This window comes from Lontra canadensis, unplaced genomic scaffold (genome assembly GCF_010015895.1).
Source record: "Lontra canadensis isolate GAN:19392208 unplaced genomic scaffold, GSC_riverotter_1.0 scaffold15, whole genome shotgun sequence".
Taxonomy (NCBI): domain Eukaryota; kingdom Metazoa; phylum Chordata; class Mammalia; order Carnivora; family Mustelidae; genus Lontra; species Lontra canadensis.
Window position 1 is genome coordinate 20,233,624 of NW_022631009.1, and position 22,009 is coordinate 20,255,632.

Consider the following 22,009-nt stretch of genomic DNA (forward strand, 5'->3'; position numbering starts at 1 on the left):
TAGTGAGGCCGTCTTTCTAGAGACCCTCTGCCCGCATTGAAGCTTCTCTAAACCTTAGACCATATGTAAAAGGTTTTCCTCTTGGAAGAACAGGACATGCAGTACAGACCTTCAGAGTTAGGCTGGAAAGAAGCAGCTGACAGTGTGAGGCCAGTACAGAGCATGAGTTTGGCCAAACCAGGCAGAGTGAAAAATGAGAAGAGTAAGAGAGATCCGATATAAAATGGATCCCTTTTGGGGTATCTACCGAGCTCACAATGACCCCTACTTCACAGCCATGTTGGGGAATGTGACCCTACCTGATGACCATAGTTGAATGAACCAAGAGCACCTGACACCCCTCTAGGTGGATGAGGAATGTGGAACTAGACTGGACGTTAGACTTGGACTTGTGACTCTTGGAGCTTGGCTCTGGGAATTGTGGGGAAACTACCAGCAGTCCTGAGAAGGAAAGCTAGTTGTTGAAAGGGAAGAATGAAGCAAACATAGGGAAAGAAGCAGAGAAAAGTGATAGTGTATAAATACTCCCCATGGTTCCTATCTTCCATTCCTGGCCTCATCCTTTGAGAGGCCCTCTTGCCCTTGACCTTGCCCTCTCCCCACTGTATCTTGAAACTAGATCCCCCCGTTTTTCTTTAAGTCAGCTTCAGAGGGGTTTCTGCTACCTGCAACCTGGAGGACTGGAGCTGACATACTACCTCAGAGGGCCTGACCATGTAGCTTCGGGAAGGTAGTGCCTCTTACAGCAACCAGTCTCTGTCAGTGAAAGCACGCTATTAATCACAGGCACAGCACTCCTAACAACTGTTATGACATTAACAGGCTATAAATACAAAAAAAGTCTTTCTCAGAAAACAGGGCTTTCTTGGTCTACACAGTAGGTTCTTTGATCAATTGCTATGATGACGATAATGATGATACTGACAGCAGCTCCCATTTACTGTGTGTTGTAATAATAACTTACTAAGTCCCGAACTATGTATATGGCTGGGTGCTTTACATACATCATATCTACTTCCCACAACTCTTCATGGTAGTGAGAGTAGAATTTTGTTTGGGAACGTTTGTGACACAGTGCACAAACAGAGATGTCATCTGGGAAGGACCAGCATGCTGGGAAGGCAGGGCTCCACAAGAGGGTACTCCACATGATGGATTTGCCATCATTCAAGATCTGGACATTGGTCTTGTAGTCTTAGGAGATTTCCATGGTGCGCCAGCACTGACTAGACTTAGGTATGCTGAGTCATGCAACACAGTTCACTAGAGACTGATATATAAACCAGATGCCAAGTTATTAATTTACCATGAGATGTATAACTGCCAAGCGGCCTGGATACTGATGCTGGCCTGAGCAATGTACGATATTCTCTCTGTAGACAGATTACATTGGGAGCCAAAGTTTTAGAAGGTTGTTTGGGTGGTTAGATGATTTGAATGTTAGGCACGGAGATCTGACAGCTGCTATATTCATCTCCAGAGACAGGATCTAGCTACCAGGTGAACCAGACGTTTGGGCACCATTTCTTTGGATGCTGCCTGGAGAGCTTTTGCCAACAAATGCTTCTGCGACCTTCCTAGGCTTCTAGAGCTGACCAGTTTTCCTTCTGAAGGGAACATTCTTTCTTTAGCTATCTTAATATCAAATCCATCTTGTGTGTCTAGGAGTCCTTTTATTTGTTTAAGGTTATTTTGCATATTTGGGGTCAGATTCATGATTTCATGCTTTCATAGTCTGAAGTAGAAGGATAATTTTATTCTCTTTCTTTCCACATTTTTGACAGAGTAGCTTACTATCACCTGAATGTATCATCTACGGTATTATTATCCCAATGTTGTATAAATAGGGTAAAAACCATAGGTTTTGGAGTCAGAAAGACCTGGGATAAAATTCTGGCTCTTCCATTTTTAAGTTTTATAGTTCAGGACAAGTTAATTCTCTTGGCCTCAGATTCCTCACTTTTTATAAAGTGGGGATAACGCGCACCTCACAGGATAAAATGAGATTTACCAAGGTTATTATGCAAAGCATCTAGCACAGTTCTAGGTGTGAAACACAGATCATAACACACTGGAGCAAAAATAACCCAGATCTTAACCATTTAGATTCTCCTTGGTTTCCAAGTATGTAATTTTTTCTTCATTATTCTTCCAATCTGGTTTCGCTTTGATTTTTATAATCGTATTAGTGTGACTTTAAAAACTAATTTCCCTGACTTTTGAGAACTGAATAAACAAAATGAACCCTACATGAGTGCACTGATTTCTTTGGCTTACTGTTCTCCTTCCCCACCAGAAATAAACAAATGACACAGCTTGCTTTTGTCTTTTTTCTTCCTGTTATCCTTGTGAAGATATCATTTATGGACTTTAGTCATGTTTTTTTCATAAGAATTCTGCACTAAATTCCCAAGCTTGAAAATGCCTTTTTCACTGAAAAAGTGCTATGAAATCCTACAGCTTTTGTCACAAATTAATTCTTTTGTTCCCAACTAATTCAGTTTACTTTCAGATGTCAGAATTTCCCAAATTACATGATTCTTCCTATATAAATGCATGGGTCTATCTTTAAATTTAGCTATTTTATCTTACGAGTTTGCAGCGTATATAATTATGCCCTCTTTTTTTTCAAGTAGATTATAAACCTTGTAAGAATAGGGACAGATCAATCTCTTTATTTCCTCATTGTCCATACATTATAGTATCCTACACTATATTGAGAAGATATCAAATAATTCTTTGTTGGGGAGAAATGCTACGAAGTGGAAATAAAAATGACAGAGATGTTTACCTCATTTGTTAATTATATGCACATTTTCTGAAGGTATAGATCTGAATCTAAGTATCTAATTAATTCTTTTGGTGTAAACTTTTGTGAACCTGTGTTAATTTTTCCTCAAGTTACTTGAACATTTTCTTTTCTTCTCCTTTGACTTTTTTAAAAAAAGATTTTATTTATTTATTTGACAGAGAGAGAGAGAGAGAGAGGAGAGAAAGACCACAGCTAGGCAAAGCGGCAGGCAGAGGAAGATGGAGAAGCAGGTCCCCACTGAGCAGTGAGCCTGATGTGGCCCTCGATCCCAGAACCCTGGGATCATGACCTGAGCAGAAGGCAGATGCTTAACCAACTGAGCCACCCAGGTGTCCCATCCTTCTCTTCTGACTTTAACACTAGGAATTTTACATACACCCTAGATGTTTCTTACATTAGACGAATTCCTGACTTTAGCTTTTACATCTTTTCCTTTAATCCACATTGTATGTTATCAATGCCAAACTCATCCTCCAATTTACTTCTTTAACTTTGCTTCCCCTCTGTTTAAATTGCTTCAGTGATCCCGCCCCTTTAGTGTTTGTCTTGAATTGTAATGTTCAAACTTTATACTCTTTTTTTTTTAAGATTTTTTATTTATTTATTTGACAGACAGAGATCACAAGTAGGCAGAGAGGCAGGCAGAGAGAGGAAGGGAAGCAGGCTCCCTGCTGAGCAGAGAGCCCGATGTGGGGCTCGATCCCAGGACCCTGGGATCACAACCCGAGCTGAAGGCAGAAGCTTTAACCCACTGAGCCACCCAGGCGCCCCAAACTTTATACTCTTAAGATCCTTGAGGAAAGATGATATTTAGTTTGGCCTATTCTCACATACCAAATGAAGATATCTAAAAATTTAGTGCAACACATAGATGAAAACATATATGAAACAAGAATAATGCAGTACTGAGAGAACAAAAGCAAGTACCATGACAGATCTGCGTGAGAATTAAAATACCCATTATCAATTTTACTCCAAAAATGGATTAAAATTTTATAATCAGGATACATGTGTATTTCCAAAATTGAATCCTGAGTAGGCAGTGTACATGACAAGATGAGGAAAGGAAAATTTAGAACATGCCAGACATAGGGCCGGAAATTGGGACATTTAAGCTCATTAAAATGATACAATATTCCTTCTAGGTTGATGGCATTATTCTACCTTACAAGTTGTAATCCTATTAATACCTAAGTATACTGTTAATACTTATAACATGATAAAATTATGAACTGACCATAAAATAAGCTCCTTTTGCTTTCTGTGAATATTAATTTCAGGGTCTTTATACAGAACCTGGTTAGTTTGATTTAATATTATAAACGTGTTTTCCAAATTTTCATTACAATTGCAAAATAAATTCCATAAACTCATATGGGGAAACTGTCTATAAATGCCATTATCAGTCATGGAAAGATATAAAAACAGACAAATCTGAAGGTGCTGTATAAGTGAACTCTATAAGGTCAGTTTTTTATGAACTAAACGGTCCTCAAGGAAGAAGTCAACCAAACTTGATTCTGTTTTCAGGACTAAAACCAAAGAGATGAACTTATCTTTGTATTTAAGAAGTAGCCTCTGTCTAGGGGGCAGTGGGCTTGGCAGTATATTCAATGATCTCACCAAAAGCCTATGTAATGTAATGACATTAGACTGTGTGTTTATGGTAGATAATACCAGTGAAGCATAACACAATGCATCTTGACATAATTCAGTTTGTAAAACCAAACTCATTCAATAGCCCCACACAATTATGACAAACAATGTAATACTTTGGAATAACACAAAACAGAAACATGGATATTCATGCATTCATTCATCCATTTGCTATACTGAGCATCTCCGGGGCAATGGCTACTATACGGGACATAATGACAGATTGGATACAATCACTGCCTTTGGAAACCTACAATCTAGGAGACAAGATATGAACACATAAAATGTGAGGAGTAAGGTAAGAAATAGCATAAAAGTGGTGCTATGGAGTGTCGCAGGACTACAGAGGAAGAGGGTACTATGTGTGGAGATGGCATCCAGGTAAGGCTTCATGGAGTTGAGGGCATCTGGGCTGTTTGGAAGTGCAGGTAGGATTTCAGCAGAGAAAGGGGAAGATTCAAATGAAGAAGGAGTAGGTGTGGAAGTGGGCTGTCATTGGCAGCTTTGGTAAATGCTGGACAGGCCAGTTTGACTGGAGGGTACGTTATGTATGTAATGGAGTGAAACGTAAAGCTGGGTGGGAGTGGGGAGGCTATGCAGGACCCTCAAGGTCAGTTGACCAGGGTGACAGAACCACTGAAAGCTTTTCTCAAGGAATTGATACAATCCACCTGTTCCTTGAAGAACTTAACAGGATAGCATGAAGGAAGAAAGACCAAAGCTGGAATTTTATTTAGAAGGTTCTTTTAGTGGTCCAGACATTTGCTTGTGAAGGAGGAGTGGCAGGAAAGAAACAAACACTTATTGAAAGCTCACTATGTGTAAGGCATTTATTTGTTTTAGCTCTAATATTTCACTCGATTTTTGCAATGTCTCTGAAAGGTAAATAACATTAACACCAGCATTCAGTTGAGGACCTGAATCCCCAGAAGCAAGCCCAAGGTCTGGCACTGCATGTGCTCAAGGAAAAAGCTGTCATATCGAATCAGAGCTGTGATTCATGCAACATATTTTCTGTTCTCCACAGAAGCTCCAAGGAAACAAAATAGTTTGTACAGTTCTAAGAATGCAACCCAGAGGGTTATTTCTACTTGTGAGGCTCGCCCCAACCCTTGGGTCAAATTCTGCTCCTCGTCAGGGGAACACAAGGGTCTGTCCCGCTTTACTCTTCCGTGCCAGTTGTTGATTCTGGGTGTTCTTACTGCTGGGATCAAGCTCTCCCTTTCAACTCACAGGAGGTCAAGCCTCTCTTCCTTCTTAGACCAGCATCCCTGTCTTTGAACTCTACCCACAAACTCAGTTCCCATCTCTTCAATAAGATGTGAAACCTCTTTGATACCAACTCTCTGCTTGTTGCCCCCTGCCAGGCTTCCTTCATGCAGTGCTTTGCTTATGTGACAAGTACAGTGTCTGGACTGTGGGACTGCCCCAGCTCTCCCGGACTGCTACTAGAATCATCGGCCCCCACTCTCTCTGGTCTAGCCTGTGCTTCTCTTAGATGAAAATACTTTGGACAATTGTCACCATGGTAGTGATTGGTAGTACTCATACTTAACTATCACATAGCACACGCTGTGTGCCAGGCATTGTTCACTGTGCCTTTCAAATATTCCCTCTTATAATCATCACATTATTGATAGCCTCATTTTATTGATTAAAAAAAAAAGCAAAACAAAAACCCAAGGCTGAGAGCTTCAGTTACTTGTCTAAGGTGACATCTAGCATTCTGGCTAGAGCTTAACCAGAATGCTCTTCTGCCTCCCCAATGTCAGTGAGAAGATATAGAACACGTCACAGGCGAATGTATTAACTCAAATGCCTTATTTAATACAACTGACACAATACTATAATAGTTACCAGACTTATGTTAGTTCACATTTAGTTACAAATATGAACCCAGAAAGCAGTTAGAAAGAAGCCCTTACATGAGGCTGAACCTTTGATATGTGAGTATTTTCATTTTAACTGAACATACTAAAGACGTTCTGCATTTGAGCAAGTCTAGTAAGGCAGAAGCAGTCAAAGATACTGCTGTTTTACATAGCAAAAATAATCCATGAATGCTGGTAGAGAACGTAATCATGAATATGATCTTAACAGGAGAGGAAACAAATTTAAGGATTTAAAGAATCAAAGCAGAATTGGTAAGAGGGTAGATTTTAAAAATTCTCATCACAAGAAAAAAAATCAAAGACTGTTGTCAACTTGGCAAATCAGATAGTTCGGCACACTCAAGTTCACTTGACAAAATGATGACACATTTTACTGTAATCAATTCAGAAGGTGAACATCTGGCTAAATATAATTAGAAATTTTAACAAGAATATAATATGTTAATGTTAATATGCTAATATGTTAGCATGAATTTTGGATTCAAATTGGATTCAGCATGGAGTCTGCTTAAGACTCTCTCTCCCTCTGCCCCTCTCCCCCATGTGTGCTCTCTCTCTCTCTCTCAAAGAAATAAATCTTAAAAAAAATAAGTAGAGAGCACACATTAAAATAATTGGGGAGGGCATCTGGGTGCCTTGGTTAGTTAAGCTTCTGACTCTTGATTTTGGTTCAGATTATAATGTCAGGGTTGTGAGATCGAGACCCATGTTGGGCTCCCCGCTGGGCATGGAGCCTGCTTAAGATTCTCTCTACCCAAGGATGTGGAGAAAGGGGAACCCTCTTACATTATTGGTGGGAATGCAAGTTGGTGCAGCCACGTTGGAAAACAGTGTGGAGATTCCTTAAGAAATTAAAAATAGAGCTTCCCTATGACCCTGCAATTGCACTATTGGATATTTACCCCAAAGATACAGATGTAGTAAAAAAGAAGGGCCATCTGTACCCCAGTGTTCATAACAGCAATGGCCACAGTTGCCAAACTGTGGAAAGAACCAAGATGTGCTTCAATGGATGAATGGATAAAGAAGATGTGGTCCATATATACTATGGAGTATTAATGCCTCCATCAGAAAGGATGAATATCCAACTTTGGTATCAGTATGGACAAGATTGGAAGAGATTATGCTGAGTGAAATAAGTCAAGCAGAGAGCCATTTATCATATGGTTTCACTTACTTGTGGAGCACAAGGAATAACATGGAGGACACTGGGAGATGGAGAGGAGAAGTGAGTTGGGGGAAATCAGAGGAGGAGACAAACCATGAAAGACTGTGGACTCTGAGAAATAAACTGAGGGTTTTGGAGGGGAGGGATGTGGGGATTAGGGAAGCCTGATGGTGGGTATCATGGAGGGCACATATTGCATGGAGTACTGGGTGTGGTGCATAAACAATGAATTTTGGAACACTGAAGAAAAATTAAATTAAATTTAAAATTAAAAAAAAAAAGATTCTCTCTCTCCATTCCCCACACTCCCTCTCTTAAAAAAAAAAAGAAAGAAAAAATTGGTGAATATACCTCTACATAACAAGGGCTAGATAAAAGTGACCAAGAAATATAAGGAGGCTTCTTTTCTTTTTAGATTTATTTATTTATTTGAGAGAGAGAGAGAGTGCGTGAACACACATGAGTGGGGGGAGGGGCAGAAGGAGAATGTGAGAGAATCCAAGCAGACTTCCTGCTGAGCACAGATCTCAGGACCCTGAGATCATGACCTGAGCCGTGAGGGTTGACCGACCTGAGGGTTGGATGCTTAATCAACTGAGCTACTTAGGTACCCCCAGGGAGCTTACTTGCTAATGGTAGAGAAAGAAAGACCATGAGCAAGTAAATAAATAAATGCATACAATAACTAAATAGTAATCAGAGTTATGATGAAAGTAAAACAAAGTAATGTAATAATTTAGAATAAAGAAGTGGTAGTGTACCCAGCCATGACCCAGAACATTTGGGCTGGCACCTAACTGACAAAGTTGGGGAACAGAGTAAGAGAAATGACTCTCAAGTGGTATGCTCAACTAGTATGGCTGGAACATAGTAAGGAGTAGGGAGACCGGCATGAGACCAAGTCAGCGAGGTGGGCAGGGCACACATCATGGGTCCTTATAGGCCATAGCAAGATGGTTGACTTTGGTTCTAAGAAGCAGAGGAAGGCACCATCAGGTTCTAAGTTAGAGGAATGATGTGGCCTCATCTTTGTTTTTAAAAGATCACTTTAACTGCTATTTGGAAAATGCATTATAGGGAGCCAAGAATGGAATCCTTGGGACCATTGAGGAAGCTACTGTAACAGTGACCAGAGAAGTGGCAGCCTGGACTCCAGTTGTACCAATAAAAAGAGGGAGGTAGATAGAATAGGGATGTATTCTGAGGCAGAACTGACAGGACTTATTGATGAGGAGATGTGGGGAGTCAGGGAAAGAGCAATTTCACTGTTCGATCTGTGATCTAGTGATAGGTGGGACACTAAGAGGAAAACACATTTTTGGAGAAATTCAGATCTGTAGAATACTGATCAGCAGAATGCTAATGTAGTGATAGCCTCAATGACATTTACATTAAACTCTGGAAAAGAGAAACAACAAACTTTCATCAAGTCACATGGAACAAGATCACTGGTTAGACAGCTTTCCTCTCAGCGACCTCAAGCCCAAGACCATTGTCAGCTCTGGAAATGAAGATGAAAACTGGGCCAACCATTCTGGCCTTACGTGGACATATTTTATTTCATAAAGCAATTCTAGAAATGCTGAAGAGTGTGACACATGGTAGGTATTTGAAAAATGTGTGGTGAACTGAATGACACCTGTCCCATTACAATTAGAGAACATGTGACATAACCTACCTATAAAAAGGGCTAAGAGCAGAATTGAGAACTCTCAAAATTGCCATGAATCATGAATCTGAATTACATTATTCCCTATTTTAAAATTTCTATTTTGTGGGTATGTATATACATATGTATGTATCCATACACACACACACACACACACACACACACACACACACACGTATATTTGTGCGCATTTTCTGATGGAAAAAATAGGAATGCTCTAATCTTTTTAAATTATTATTATTTTTAAATATTTAATTGTCAGAGAGAGAGAGACAGAGAGGACATGAACACAAGTCGGGGGAGTAGTGGGTAGAGGAGAAGCAGGCTCCCCGCTGTCTTAAAGAGCCCAATACGAGACTTGATCCCAGGACTCTGGGATCACGACCTGAGCCGAAGGCAGATGCTTAATTGACTGAGCCACCAAGGCGTTCCTCTAATCTTTTTTCCTAGTATCTAATCAGCACTATTCCACAATGCTTCTATTCGAAATGAATAGTCATTACCTACCTGAAGCATATCGCCAAGGTCTGCGGTGCTAATATCCGGATCCTCCGTGGTGTTGAAGGGCACAGGAGTTATCCGTACAAGGGTGAGCACTCTGGGTTCTGGATATCTCCATAACATCATCCCTGAGCTATCTTCAGTTTCATTGTAAAACAAGACTTCATAGACACCAGGCATTTTCAAAGGTTCTGTTAAAGGAAAAAATAACTGCATGCTTTTGAAATGGAACATGGTACAGAAAGAGAACATTATGAGGATAGAAGGTAAGAATGTAAAGAAGCTGGCTGGCCACTTTTAGATGGTTTAGGACAGGAACAAATTAAGAATTTTCCCGTAAGAGAGACTGAATGGTAATGTACTATTTTTGTACTGCAACTATTAACATACTTTTCGAGCGATCTTGATGTGTTATTTAGTGAATGTGCAGTTAAAACTCTCTTTCACGCTGAAGCTGTCGCTACTTACCAGCATCTCGTATATACTGGAACAGGCCTGTCCGTAGGTCATCTGAACTTTGTTCACTTTGAAACATCTGGTTCTTTTCCACAGGTGACGGCATGTGTGGAACTGCTTCGGGAACTTCAAAATTTCCCTCCTCGTTGAGGTACCCACTGAGTAATTCATGTAGAAGAACTAAACAGTTCAAATGTTCTTGACCCCAGAAAACCTTTAAGAATCATATGAAAAATTTTAGTGGTTTTTAAATACAAACATTTCATGAGGATAATTAGGCACAATCATACCGGAGTTAACGTGAGACCATAATTACATTCTATTTAATTATTGACAATAACTTAACTATAATTTCTAAGTGACCTATGGGATGAATTTCTATTACTTGAGTAAATACATAAAAACAAGAAAATCAATTACATCATATATTGTGTGAATAATAATCAATTTTCAATGCTGGGTTACCAATGAAATTATGTTAGTGCAAGGTAATGTTTATGAGTTAACTTGCCTAAGTGAGAAAACAGTATCTATTACAGTGCGAGAGAAGGTAATGAAGATCTTCTAGGCCGAAATGTTAATAAAAGAATAAAAATAACCTTGTGGAATAGCTTCCTACATTTTGTAATGAGATTTAACAACACCTCTTAATTATAAGTTTCCATTCTTTGCACTTTTACTCTTCAGAGAAAAAGAGAGAGAAGATGCTCAATGAACTTGAACTGACAAGGCTCCCAACTTCTGTGTTTAGTGAGAATGTGCCAACATACAGTATTCCACAGCCTCTGATAATCAACCATAGAGGAGATACAGTAGAGTTTCAGGACAAAGGCCTTGGTATTTTCTCTAATAAAGAGGATCAAATTCTCTTTTTTTCTCCATGTGAAGAGTACTAGTCCATACAGAAGTATGACCAGTGGGTAATAATGATTAATGTCAGAGGACTCAAAATGTAAATAATATTACATTTGTCTGTATATATTGGATAAAGGCAACACAACCATTCTTTCGAAGAGAACCAGATTAACACAGAAAAGAGAAAAAATATAATGAAGTAGGAAAAAATAACCCTACACCTGTGGGTAAATTTTATTTTAAGATTTTATTTATTTGTTTTTGACAGAGATGGACACAGTGAGAGAGGGAACACAAGCAGAGGGGTGCGAGAGGGAGAATCAGGCTTCCCATGGAGCAGGGAGCCCAATGTGGGGCTTGATCCCAAGTCCCCGGGATCATGACCTGAGCCAAAGGTAGATGCTTAACGAATGAGCCACACAGGCGTCCCACCTGTGGGTAAACTTTAAACCTAAGTTTGGGTCCTGCTCTCTGGAATTAAGGCAACAGAAATAAAGGTAAGAGATCTGATACTAAGTCTACTGTGTTCTCATCAATCTTGTTTTTTTTTGGATCTTGAAAAACTCCCCAAGCTGGGCAGTTGAACACTGTGCTTTAACTGTCAAGAGACAGTGACTTTATAATGTAGAGATATGTTTTTGTCTTATTGTTGATTTTAATGAGGAGTTACTTTGCTGTCTTGGGAAAATGGTAATACTGTTAACATTGTTGATAAAACAACATGAAATGATACACTTATTATTAGATACATGAAGATTTCTGATAGATGCTGAAAATCTCCAAAGCAAAACAGTAAGTTATTAGAATCCTTCCACATCTAGCTCCCTGTCAGTAAGAACACTGGTGAAAAAGTCAAGGCAACACGACCTGTAGATAAAAACAAGAAATTCATATATAATATGCCTCTGTTACTAACAAATCAGTCATCTACATTTTCATAATTGTGAATTTCTCGAGGTTTTTGGATTTAAGTTAAACTTAGGGGACATCAAATCATATAAAGAATACATTCAAATCTATCCATCTAGAAAGTTACCAAGAAATAAACTGAATATCCTCACACAGTCCATACATAGCTATAAATCAAATGTATAAAAGGTTGCAATTGATTATATGTCAAGTGTGAATCATTAGGTGTTATAATATCTAAAGAACCTACCATTGGCAAGTGGTTCTTATATATTGCTGATGACACTGTGCTTGAAACACTTATGTATTGAGATGACACTTACAACGTTGGCTACTTCGTAACTAGAAAAGTCTATAATTAGAAAAAAGTTTAATGACCCAGCAATTCCACTCCTAATCACATATCCAAGAGAAAGGAAAACATACGTCCACACAAGAGCTTATACACAAATGTTCCTAGCAACATCATTCATAATACCCAAAGGTGGAAAGAATCCAAATGTCCATCAACTGATAGATAAATGTGGTATGGCCCTACAACAGAATATTATTTGGCCCATAAAAAGGAACAGAGTATTGGCACCTGCAACAATATAGATGAATCTTGTAAACACTATGCTGTGTGAAAGAAGCCAGTCACAAAAGACCACAGATTATGTGATTCCACTTACATGAAATGTCTAGAACAATCAAATATGCAGAATCAGAAAACAATTAGTAATTGCCTAGATCTAGAGAGAGGATTAGAGGGTAATGGGGAATGAATGCTAATGGGTACAGGGTTTTGAGGGTGTTGTGTGAATGTTCTAAAGTGGAGTATAGTGATGAGCACATGTCATGAATATACTAAAAAAAACAAAAAACAAAAAAAAACACTGAATCATACACTTTATTTAGGTGAATTATATGATATGTGAAATTTATCTCAATAAAGCTGCTAAAAAAGCTCAGTAAGAGATCAGTTAGAAGCACCTGGGTGGCTCAGTCGATTAAGCATCTGCCTTTGGCTCAGGTTATGATCTCACCATCCGGGGATGGAGCCCCAGGGAAGCTGCTTCTCCCCCTCCTCCCCTCTCATGCTCTTTCTCACTATCTCTGTCTCTCTCTTTCTCCAAATAAAAAATAAATAAAATCTTAAAAAAAAAAAAAAGAGATCGGATAATACTCTTTCTCACCATATCAAGATTTAGTGAAACAGTTAAAAAAATGAAAAAAGGCTAGTTGAAAACTTATGGGAAAAATGTGGCCAATCCCCACAGACCTGTAGCAGACCTCCTCTTAAATCAATGGTTATTTTTGGTATGGACTGTTCAGGGCCCGGATTGCCACTGTGTTTACACCACTTAGCTTCCAGATGGGCAGAAGCACAGCATGGTCCTATCAGAATCCGATTTCTTTCTTTGAGACTTGTTTTAAGCAGAAAATCATTTATGCTGAGTAGAAACGAAGACCCAAGAATTACGCCTGGAAAAGAAAAAAAGGGAGAGGGGTATAGGTTATAATTATTCTTTGTCAAAAAAGTATGTTTGAGTAAGAACTATCCGCATTTTTAAAAAGCATTAATTTATCCTTTGTTAGTCTTCTTTTTCAGTTGGCTTTCTCCCACAGTTTTACGCTACTTACATAGAATTCTAGTTATGAAGCAGGTATGCCTCTTTCACATTCCTAACAAAAAAATATTTGCCAAAACATTATGACTTTTTCCATGTGTGAGCATTTTAGGTTTTATGAGTAGAGACATTTTCATTAAATTGTGCAAGTTTTTCAAACAACTACATTAAGAATAAGAACAGCTGCTTCATTTGTCTATTGTTAACATGATGGGAAAGGGCAATTTTCTGTGATTTCTTATAGTAACAGAGTAAGGATATTACTTTGCTAGACACTCAAGTTTTTGACTGGCCTATGTTAAAATTCAAAACAATCAAAATATATAACATGTGTTTTCTAAAAATTTTAGTTTAATCCAAACTTCACACATCATAACCACTTGAAGTTTACAAAGTCTTAAAAACAGATAGTGGCAGGTTAGATTTATGAGAAAAACTATATGCTATAGTTCAAAGTAAATATACCCAGAAAAGGAATACACTTTAAAATGTAGGTTTTCTTTTGAACTTAAACTAGAAGTGTAGATCAAAACCTTTTCATAAAACCAACAGCACACTTTAAGATATTTGGATGCAAAGTTAGAGTGGTGGGTTAACTTTCCCCCAAGGAGCTCATATTCTGAATTGTCATTGTGAATATTGAATTTCACCAGACCACGTTTGTAATGCCCATGGCTTATTTTTCTAATGATATTTGATCCTTAAAAGAGATGAAAGATTAAAAAACACCTTAGGCCCATAGTATACATGTTTCAAAGTACAGTACCCACACTGACTCTTCAACTCTGTGGAGAGCTGAAAACTTCACGTAGGTTGTATGCTCCTACTGCAGAAATAAGACCCTAACTTCTAATCTTCCACGGAAGACATCACACCCACGTAAGTTAGGGCTAAGACTTCTGTTAAAATTTAGGACGGCAGAAATCAGTTTCATAAATTTCAACTCTATCATGGCACTAAGATTTCCATTTCATTTATACAACTTTCTTGATTCACAACTACCCCTCATTTAGATAAAGAAAAGAGATAAAACAGAAAATTAAAAAAAAAAAAAAAGAAACAAACAGGTCCCCAAATACCCAAGAATCAACAATCATCTCCATTAATGGAGTTTAGAACACAAGCCATAACTTCCTGACCTAACTGCAATACATTTCCTGAAATATTTACTTCTCAATAGTAAATATCTGCTAGTGAAACATACCAATTAATTATTCCAAAATTTCTCATAATGGGGATTATGGAAGTATAGGCTTGATTCAGTACAGTCATCCAGCAAGTGAGTAGTAAGGGAATGTTAGAATTATATTTCCCTTTATTCCCCAATATATACATCTTCATTCTGCCCTAGAGTGAAATACCCAATTATCTGGTAGTAATCTTAATGTGAATATTCTTTTGGTTCCTCATACACAAAATGTTTAATACCAAAGGCCTTCCAGGCTGCTTACCTCATTTAAGGTTTATTATTACCTTGCCAGACACCCAGACTAAAAAAACTCAGGGCCCACTTTGGGGGCTCTTGTTCTCTTATCTCCACGACTTAATTTCTAGATCATTCTATCTATCTCCATTATGAAGAGAGACTTCGGTAAGCTAAATGATTGAAATGTAGACCACATCACTTTCAAGCTGTAGTAGACTGACCATTCCGGAGGCAAGACCATCTGATTCAGTATAGGACTGGGCACAAGAATAGCCCTTCAAGATATACCCCACCAAACTGAATTGCCGGTATAAAATGTGATCCAACGTTTATGTCTCAACATATGTTTTAATTGACAAACAAAACAGAAGAGTGCTTAAATCTTTGCCATTCTTCATTTTGTATCACTGTTTCATAGAATAATAAGATAGGATGGAGAAGACCTTAGAAGCCATCCATGCCAAGCCCCCCTCCACTAAAAAATATCACACAAAACCCTTTTTATTTTGAAACAATGTTAGAAGCATCTAAAACTTGCAAAAATGTGCGGAGTTCCCAACCATATACCTCTTACCTAGCTATGTAACCTGAGCAGAAATACAGAAATCAGGAAATCAACACTGACAGCATATCAGTAAGTAATCTACAGATCTCATGTAAATTTTGCCATTTTCCCTACAAATGTCCTATGATGGTCTGGGATCCGAACTTGGGATCCCCACTGAATTTAGCTCTCAGGTCTCCTGAGTCTCCTTTCCTTGTCTTTAATGACCTTGATGTTCTTGAACAGTCCAGGCCAATTATTTTGCCAAAAGTCTCTCCATTTGAGTGTATCTGATGTTTTCTCCTTAGAATGAAGTTATACATTTTTGGCAAGAATCCCCGAGAAGTGATGCCCTTCTCCGTGTTACCATATACTGGGGTATGTGATATTGATGTTTCACTACTGGCAATATTAACTCTGATTGTATGACTAAAGTGGCGTCTGCCAGGTTTTGCCACTGTAAAACCGCTATTTTTTTTTTTTTTTTTGAAAATAACAACTATCTTGTGGGGAGATATATGAAGATCATGCAAGTATCCTCTTTCACATCAGACTTTCACCTGCTAATGTTTTAGCAACCATCAATGGTTCGTGCATGCAATGATTATTACTGTGGTGTGTGATATGTTGCTTTTCCATTTTTCTTATTCTTTCCATTCTTATTCTTTTCTTATTCTTTCCTTTTTCTTATTCTTCTACATTTATTAACTAGCATTCTGTGGTAAAAAGAGCTGTCCTTTCTACCCCATTTATCAGTTTAACTATGTATTTGTATTAGTACGGACTCAAGGGTATTTATTTTCTTTTATGGGTTATAATCTAATACTATCATTTACTTTGTTGCTTCTGCCCAGTTCTGGGTACTAAGAACCCCTTCAAGCTGGGTCCTGTGTCCTTCTGATATACTCCCAACATTTTTTGAGAACTTCTTCACTTTCTGGCCATCTAAGATGTTTTAGGTTTATCTTGTATTTTTCCCATCTCACCTATGGCATCAGCCATTTCTCCAAAAAGAGTTTCTTTTGCTGAAGAATGGTATCTAGAAAACAAAATCTGGGTGGTAGGTAAGCTCACTGTTACTAGGGCCTCACTGCTTCTAGGCCGTCTCAGCAGAGAGGGCTAGGAAGCCTATATGCACTAGAGAGTGGTTTCTAGCCTTCTCTCTTTCCTTATTTGTACCTCTTCCTACGACAGTAAGAAACTTGCTGAACATCCCTTCTAATGTGCTGATTTCTAATCATCTCTGGAATATCACTTTGAAGTGGTGAAAATTAAAGCAGAAGAACTAAGACAGACATAAAGGACAGACATAAAGGACAAATTACCTTTGCTCATGGGACCAAAGGTAATTACCAAAGAAAAGTCTACCAAAAGAAAGGGCCAATATCTATCTCTAGGAGTCTTGTTAAGAATGGGCTTGACAACATTTTGTCTGGAGCGTACAGATGAAGGAGATTACCTTTCTCACTCTATAATACTTTTCATTTATACAAAGATATTTGCAAGCATATGATAAAATCTTTTTAGAAGTAACTTAATACATATAGAATTTGGATCTTACTAGATACTTCTACTATGCAGGAACTACTCAAATACTGATATTTTACTGTCTAAAGTAGTTCCTGAGGTTTTGCTTAAAAAAAAAAAAGACTAGTACTGGAATGACAAAATTTACATTATTACATCTTATATATATTCTCAGAAAGAATCTATCTCTTCTCAAAGAACTTAAGTAGGGTTGATAGGAGGCTTTTCTTAATTCCCCAAAGTTATACAATTAGAAGTATTTATCGCCTGGGGTGAGGAAGGACATGAGAAAAAATTCTAAACTTGAATTATTACAAATAAATATAGAAACACTGACAGCTTTTGTGTCACTGCATATACTGCTAAATGCACGAACACTTCACTGTAGTCATACAAATCCTATTCTTTTTGCTTGGGTAGAGAGAATGGGATACCTAGAATTCATGGGAGAATAAAGGTAATCTGTAATCTCAGAAAAATGGCCCAGTAGGAAGCTAATGGTCAGGCCAACACCTGGGAGCCTGCAACAAGAAGAAAGCCAGGCAGACTCAAGTGTGTGGTGAGGAGAGCAGGAGGAGGCACAAAGTACCCGAGATACAGAGACCTTACAACTGAGGCAGGCACTATTCCAGCTGTAGCTTTATTTCAGCAATAATAGAATCTAAGGACTGCTTTGCCAGAAAGTAGGCTTGTAGGGCTGGAAACTGGCCAGACTTATTGATTTTCGTGTTTGATACTCTTCGGAGTTGGCTTTGGTTCAGGCATGTGCGTGAGATTCAATGAAAATCAATGAGGTACAGTAATACTTTGGAAAAGTGACCTTTCCTCTTGCTCCCTGGCTTTGAAGTTAAGAAAATGAAGGTGCTGAAGCTGCTGGCAGCCCCTATGTGGGGTCTGAAGCCAAAGCTATGTAACATGGAGGGGAGATCGAATGGATTCTGCCATGCCTAAGGACAGTACCAAGTCCCAAATCAGCTTAGGTTGGGTTTTCTGTCATTTACAAGCCAAAGCATCCCACCTGATATACAGTCTCTAAGTAAAGGGATTGCCAAGGGTACCCACAGTCTTCTATTCTTACTCCTTACCCCTAATCCCTTATTCTAGTGAATTTCTCTACCCTCACGGCTTTAAGGATAATTTCTTAGGATAGTAATTCATAACCATGCCTAATTTCTTAAGCCAGTGCTACTCCCATGCTTCTAACTGTGAGCCTTCTGGATATCTGAGATCACCTCCACTGTGGTATTTATGTGTACATGGATTCATTACTCAACCACTCAACCAACTCAACCACTCAACCAAGATTTACTGGTTATCTACTACATGGGCATACGAAGGTAAAGTAAATAATTTGCATTTTTTTCTCACACCAGATTTTTCCTTGGCAATTTATCAGCCTCAAGTTCCAAGATCTCAGGAAGTAGAAGAGCGGAAAAAACAACCAACATCGTGTGTAATATTGACACTGTTAAAAAAGTGAACTGTTGGGGCACCTGGGTGGCTCAGTGGGTTAAGCCTCTGCCTTCAGCTCAGGTCATGATCTCTGGATCCTGGGATCGAGCCCCACATCGGGCTCTTTGCTCGGCGGAGAGCCTGCTTCCCTCTCTCTCTCTGCCTGCCTCTCTGCCTACTTGTGATCTCTCTCTGTCAAATAAATAAATAAAATCTTTAAAAAAAAAAGTGAACTGTTAAAAAACAGGGACATTACCCTACTATCAAACAAATCTTTTTTTTTTTTTTTGCTTTGTATTCTCCCTTGTGCTGTTAATTCTTTCACTTGAATCAAGTATTTGCGTACCTATATATAAGTCTCTTGTCATTTTTTTCTTTTCTTTTCCCCAATAATAAGTCTACTTCTCACTCTCTTCTTACACCTCTGTCATCCTTTTACAGTTTGAACTTGCCTCTATCGCAGGTCTACCAGCACGGATTGTGGACTTGCTTAAACACACAGGGGCCAAAGGGAATGGAAGATGCTTATGTTGGCAGTGAGGACAGAGCACAGGCATAGACATAAGTCTATCTCCAAAGGCACAGACATAAGTGTGCCCTGCTTGGTCCTTTCTGCCCCCTTCTCTGTTCTTCTGTGTCATACACCTACAAGGAAATGAGGTGTGGTTCGCTTTGGAAGCATATGCAACTGATTTAACCCATCCCCCACATGCCCCTTGGCCCAGCACACTGACTACACACACCAGTGGGCTGTGGCTTTGCTCCTCAGTCAGGGGTTCCGGTTACTGGTGACACCACAGAAAGGGTTGCCCACAAGTACCAGCTTTTAAGTTTAAAACAGAGTCTCTGTTTCCTTTTGAACAATTCCTGCTATTCTTTTTTTTTTTTAAAGCTATAACAAAATAATAAAAAAAAGTGTTAGTTCAAGTGGTTTTAATCTTGGCGTAAATGACCAGTAATAAGAGATGATGATGATCACTTAATAATAAAGAGTGGTGATAAATTTCACAAAGGGTCATTTATAAATGGTAAACCAAACTTCACACTTTTACCACAAAATATGAAAATAATCCCTGGGACCCGTGACAGGGTTATTAATTTTCCTTTTCCCTTTCTTTCACTCCGTGAGAAGCTAGCCTATGGGACATCGTCCTCTCCTGTTTGTTTTTTCATCAGGAAACATGCTAAATACCTTCCTTAGGATGAAATGAATCTTGTTTTATGTACAACCACACACATACACCCAGGGCCATGGAGAATACTCAGAGTTCATGTAAACTGGATACTTAGACATTTCAAATCTGGTAGAAATGGCAACAGAAAGTGCATTAAGGAATGTGTTCGTCTCCTTCCTAGTGGACTATGAATGCACTGTTGGATAAAATGACTACATGTAAGAACTATAAAGAGCTATCTTCTTAGCACTAGAAAAGGCCACATGATTTTGTGACATTTTATCTCATTTTATCTCTGTGTGTACGTGTGTGTGCGTGCACGCACACTGCAAATATGACAATACGTTTACATTTGTTTCAGCTGGCAAATATATAGGTGTTTGATGTGTTATTCTTTACATCTTCTGAACTGTTCGTTTTCCCCCTAAATTTCCAAAAATAATATAGAGAGAAGAAAAAAAGAACTATGCTGTGGAAATGTAAGATTTTAAACGGTCACTTAAACTTTTAAAGCATGAATATTAGTAAAGTTACTCAAACACTTATCAGGTCATTTTAAAAATCTTTTAACTTCGAAATAATATTAGGCTTTTACAGCAAAGTTGATACCCTTCACTCAGCTTCCCTTCAAGTTAACAATTACATAAGCTAACTTCCGTAAGCTATAATATGATTCTCAAAAGCCGGTAAGTTAACCTCAATACTACTAATTTATAGACGTCATTTGAATTTCACATTACTCCCCTCATGTCCTTTTCCTGTTCCAGGATCCAATCCAGGACCCCACAATGCATTTAGCAATTGTGTGATCAGGTCATTTTGACCGAGTCTATAACCTCTTCTACTTCCTTCCATTCAAAAGAATGCTTCTCTGCCTGATTTTTCCATTGGCCTCTTTCAAAAATCTGTGTTTATATTTTTAATTTCAGCCCTAGCAAACTAATGGCAGATATTTAATTAAACTAAATGAGGTGTAACAACATTGAGAAGCAATTTCAGAAACAACTGGTACCATAAACAGAAATAATCTTGCTTGGTTTGCATACTGACATACTCTTCATTGAGTGTAAAAATTTAGTTCAAGGAACAAGTAGTTTCATGACCTTTCAAATCCTCCTTCAGAAGACTAATAAATGCAAACCACTTGTTTTGGAGAATGTTTACAAAATGCTGCCAGCTCTGCATCGTCAGTCTCTACTAGACACTTGGTCAGTCTCCTATTCTCTACATGCTGACTGTGCAAAACGCAATCCGAATCAGGGCTTCTGTATGTCATGAGAAAGAGTACTCAGTGATGACATGTGCTAGCAAAACACATCCAGGTATTTTTTTATACAGCTGGAAATAATCTAAGGCTACCAGAAAATCAGCAAGCATGGGTTAGATATAGCTACAGGTCAATTTGCATAACAGAGAAGCATCAGGGTGCCTGAAAAAGTGAGGAAGAAAAAAATTTTTATGAAGACCTATGAAGAGATGATCCATAAAGAGATAACCAGAAAAAATTTTTCTCAGTATGGTTCATAAAGAGATGATTAAAACTCTTCTCATTTCTAATTCCTTCAACTAATTATGTTAAAGTACATAAAAAATGGCAGTTGAGTATTTTAACCATGAACAAAATAAATAAACCTTGTCCCCAACCCCATCAGAATATGTAAGTTGATCAGATTGTATTTAACTACATTCTATTTTATAATATGCCTATATGTTTGTACCTATTAATGTAGTAAACTAAAATGTAGCATAAGATTAATATGAACTAAAGATTAATATATATATATTATATATATAATATATATATAAACTAAGATTAATATATGAAACAGAACAAAACAAAGCTGTTAGAGAACTACATTTATGTTGAAAGTGCTGCTGATGCTCTTGAACAAATTTACTACAAAGTCTAGCCTAACCAGGTGGTCCCCTTGCTAACATGTATCCCATCCCATCTGATGATTTGCCATGGGTGGGGTTTCCAATCACCATGTACTCTCTCACCCAGTCCTCACCGCTGAATAACCGCCCGCTGCCCCCCGCCATCCTCCTGCTCTAAGGCTCTAACACAAACCTCTTCTTTTGGCCATAATAAAATGACAAGTAACAGAAATGGGACTTCTTTTTTTCCTTTCACATAAATTAAGGGGGAATTACTCATCAAAGATGAAAATGTCTACAAGTTGGTTATTTTTATTTGGTCTTTGTCTGGGAGAGGTATTTTTTGAGAAAGGTTTTAGAACTCTCAGATTCTAGAAAAAGTAAACTAAAAATACCAAAAAGGGTAATGGAGGATAAGCTTTGCCTCTTTCTTCCTCTCCAACTGCCACAATGCTCACTGTTTTCACAGTTGTGTCGGT

General features: G+C 38.3%; 1 protein-coding gene across 6 annotated transcripts in view; it reads right to left on the reverse strand.

Annotated features, from left to right (window-relative positions):
* Positions 1–22,009, reverse strand: part of VPS13B (vacuolar protein sorting 13 homolog B) — a 746,538-nt gene that overhangs the window by 135,334 nt on the left and 589,195 nt on the right. For all 6 annotated transcript variants that reach the window (XR_004382801.1, XM_032858607.1, XM_032858609.1 and 3 more), the window contains exons 37-39: positions 13,180–13,382; positions 10,167–10,368; positions 9,705–9,889 (exon numbers count right to left, since the gene is read on the reverse strand). Coding sequence is in view for 5 of the 6 variants with exons in the window: in XM_032858607.1 (XP_032714498.1) it covers positions 9,705–9,889; positions 10,167–10,368; positions 13,180–13,382 (590 nt within the window). In the remaining variant the exon portion in view is untranslated. The remainder of the gene's footprint in view (positions 1–9,704; positions 9,890–10,166; positions 10,369–13,179; positions 13,383–22,009) is intronic.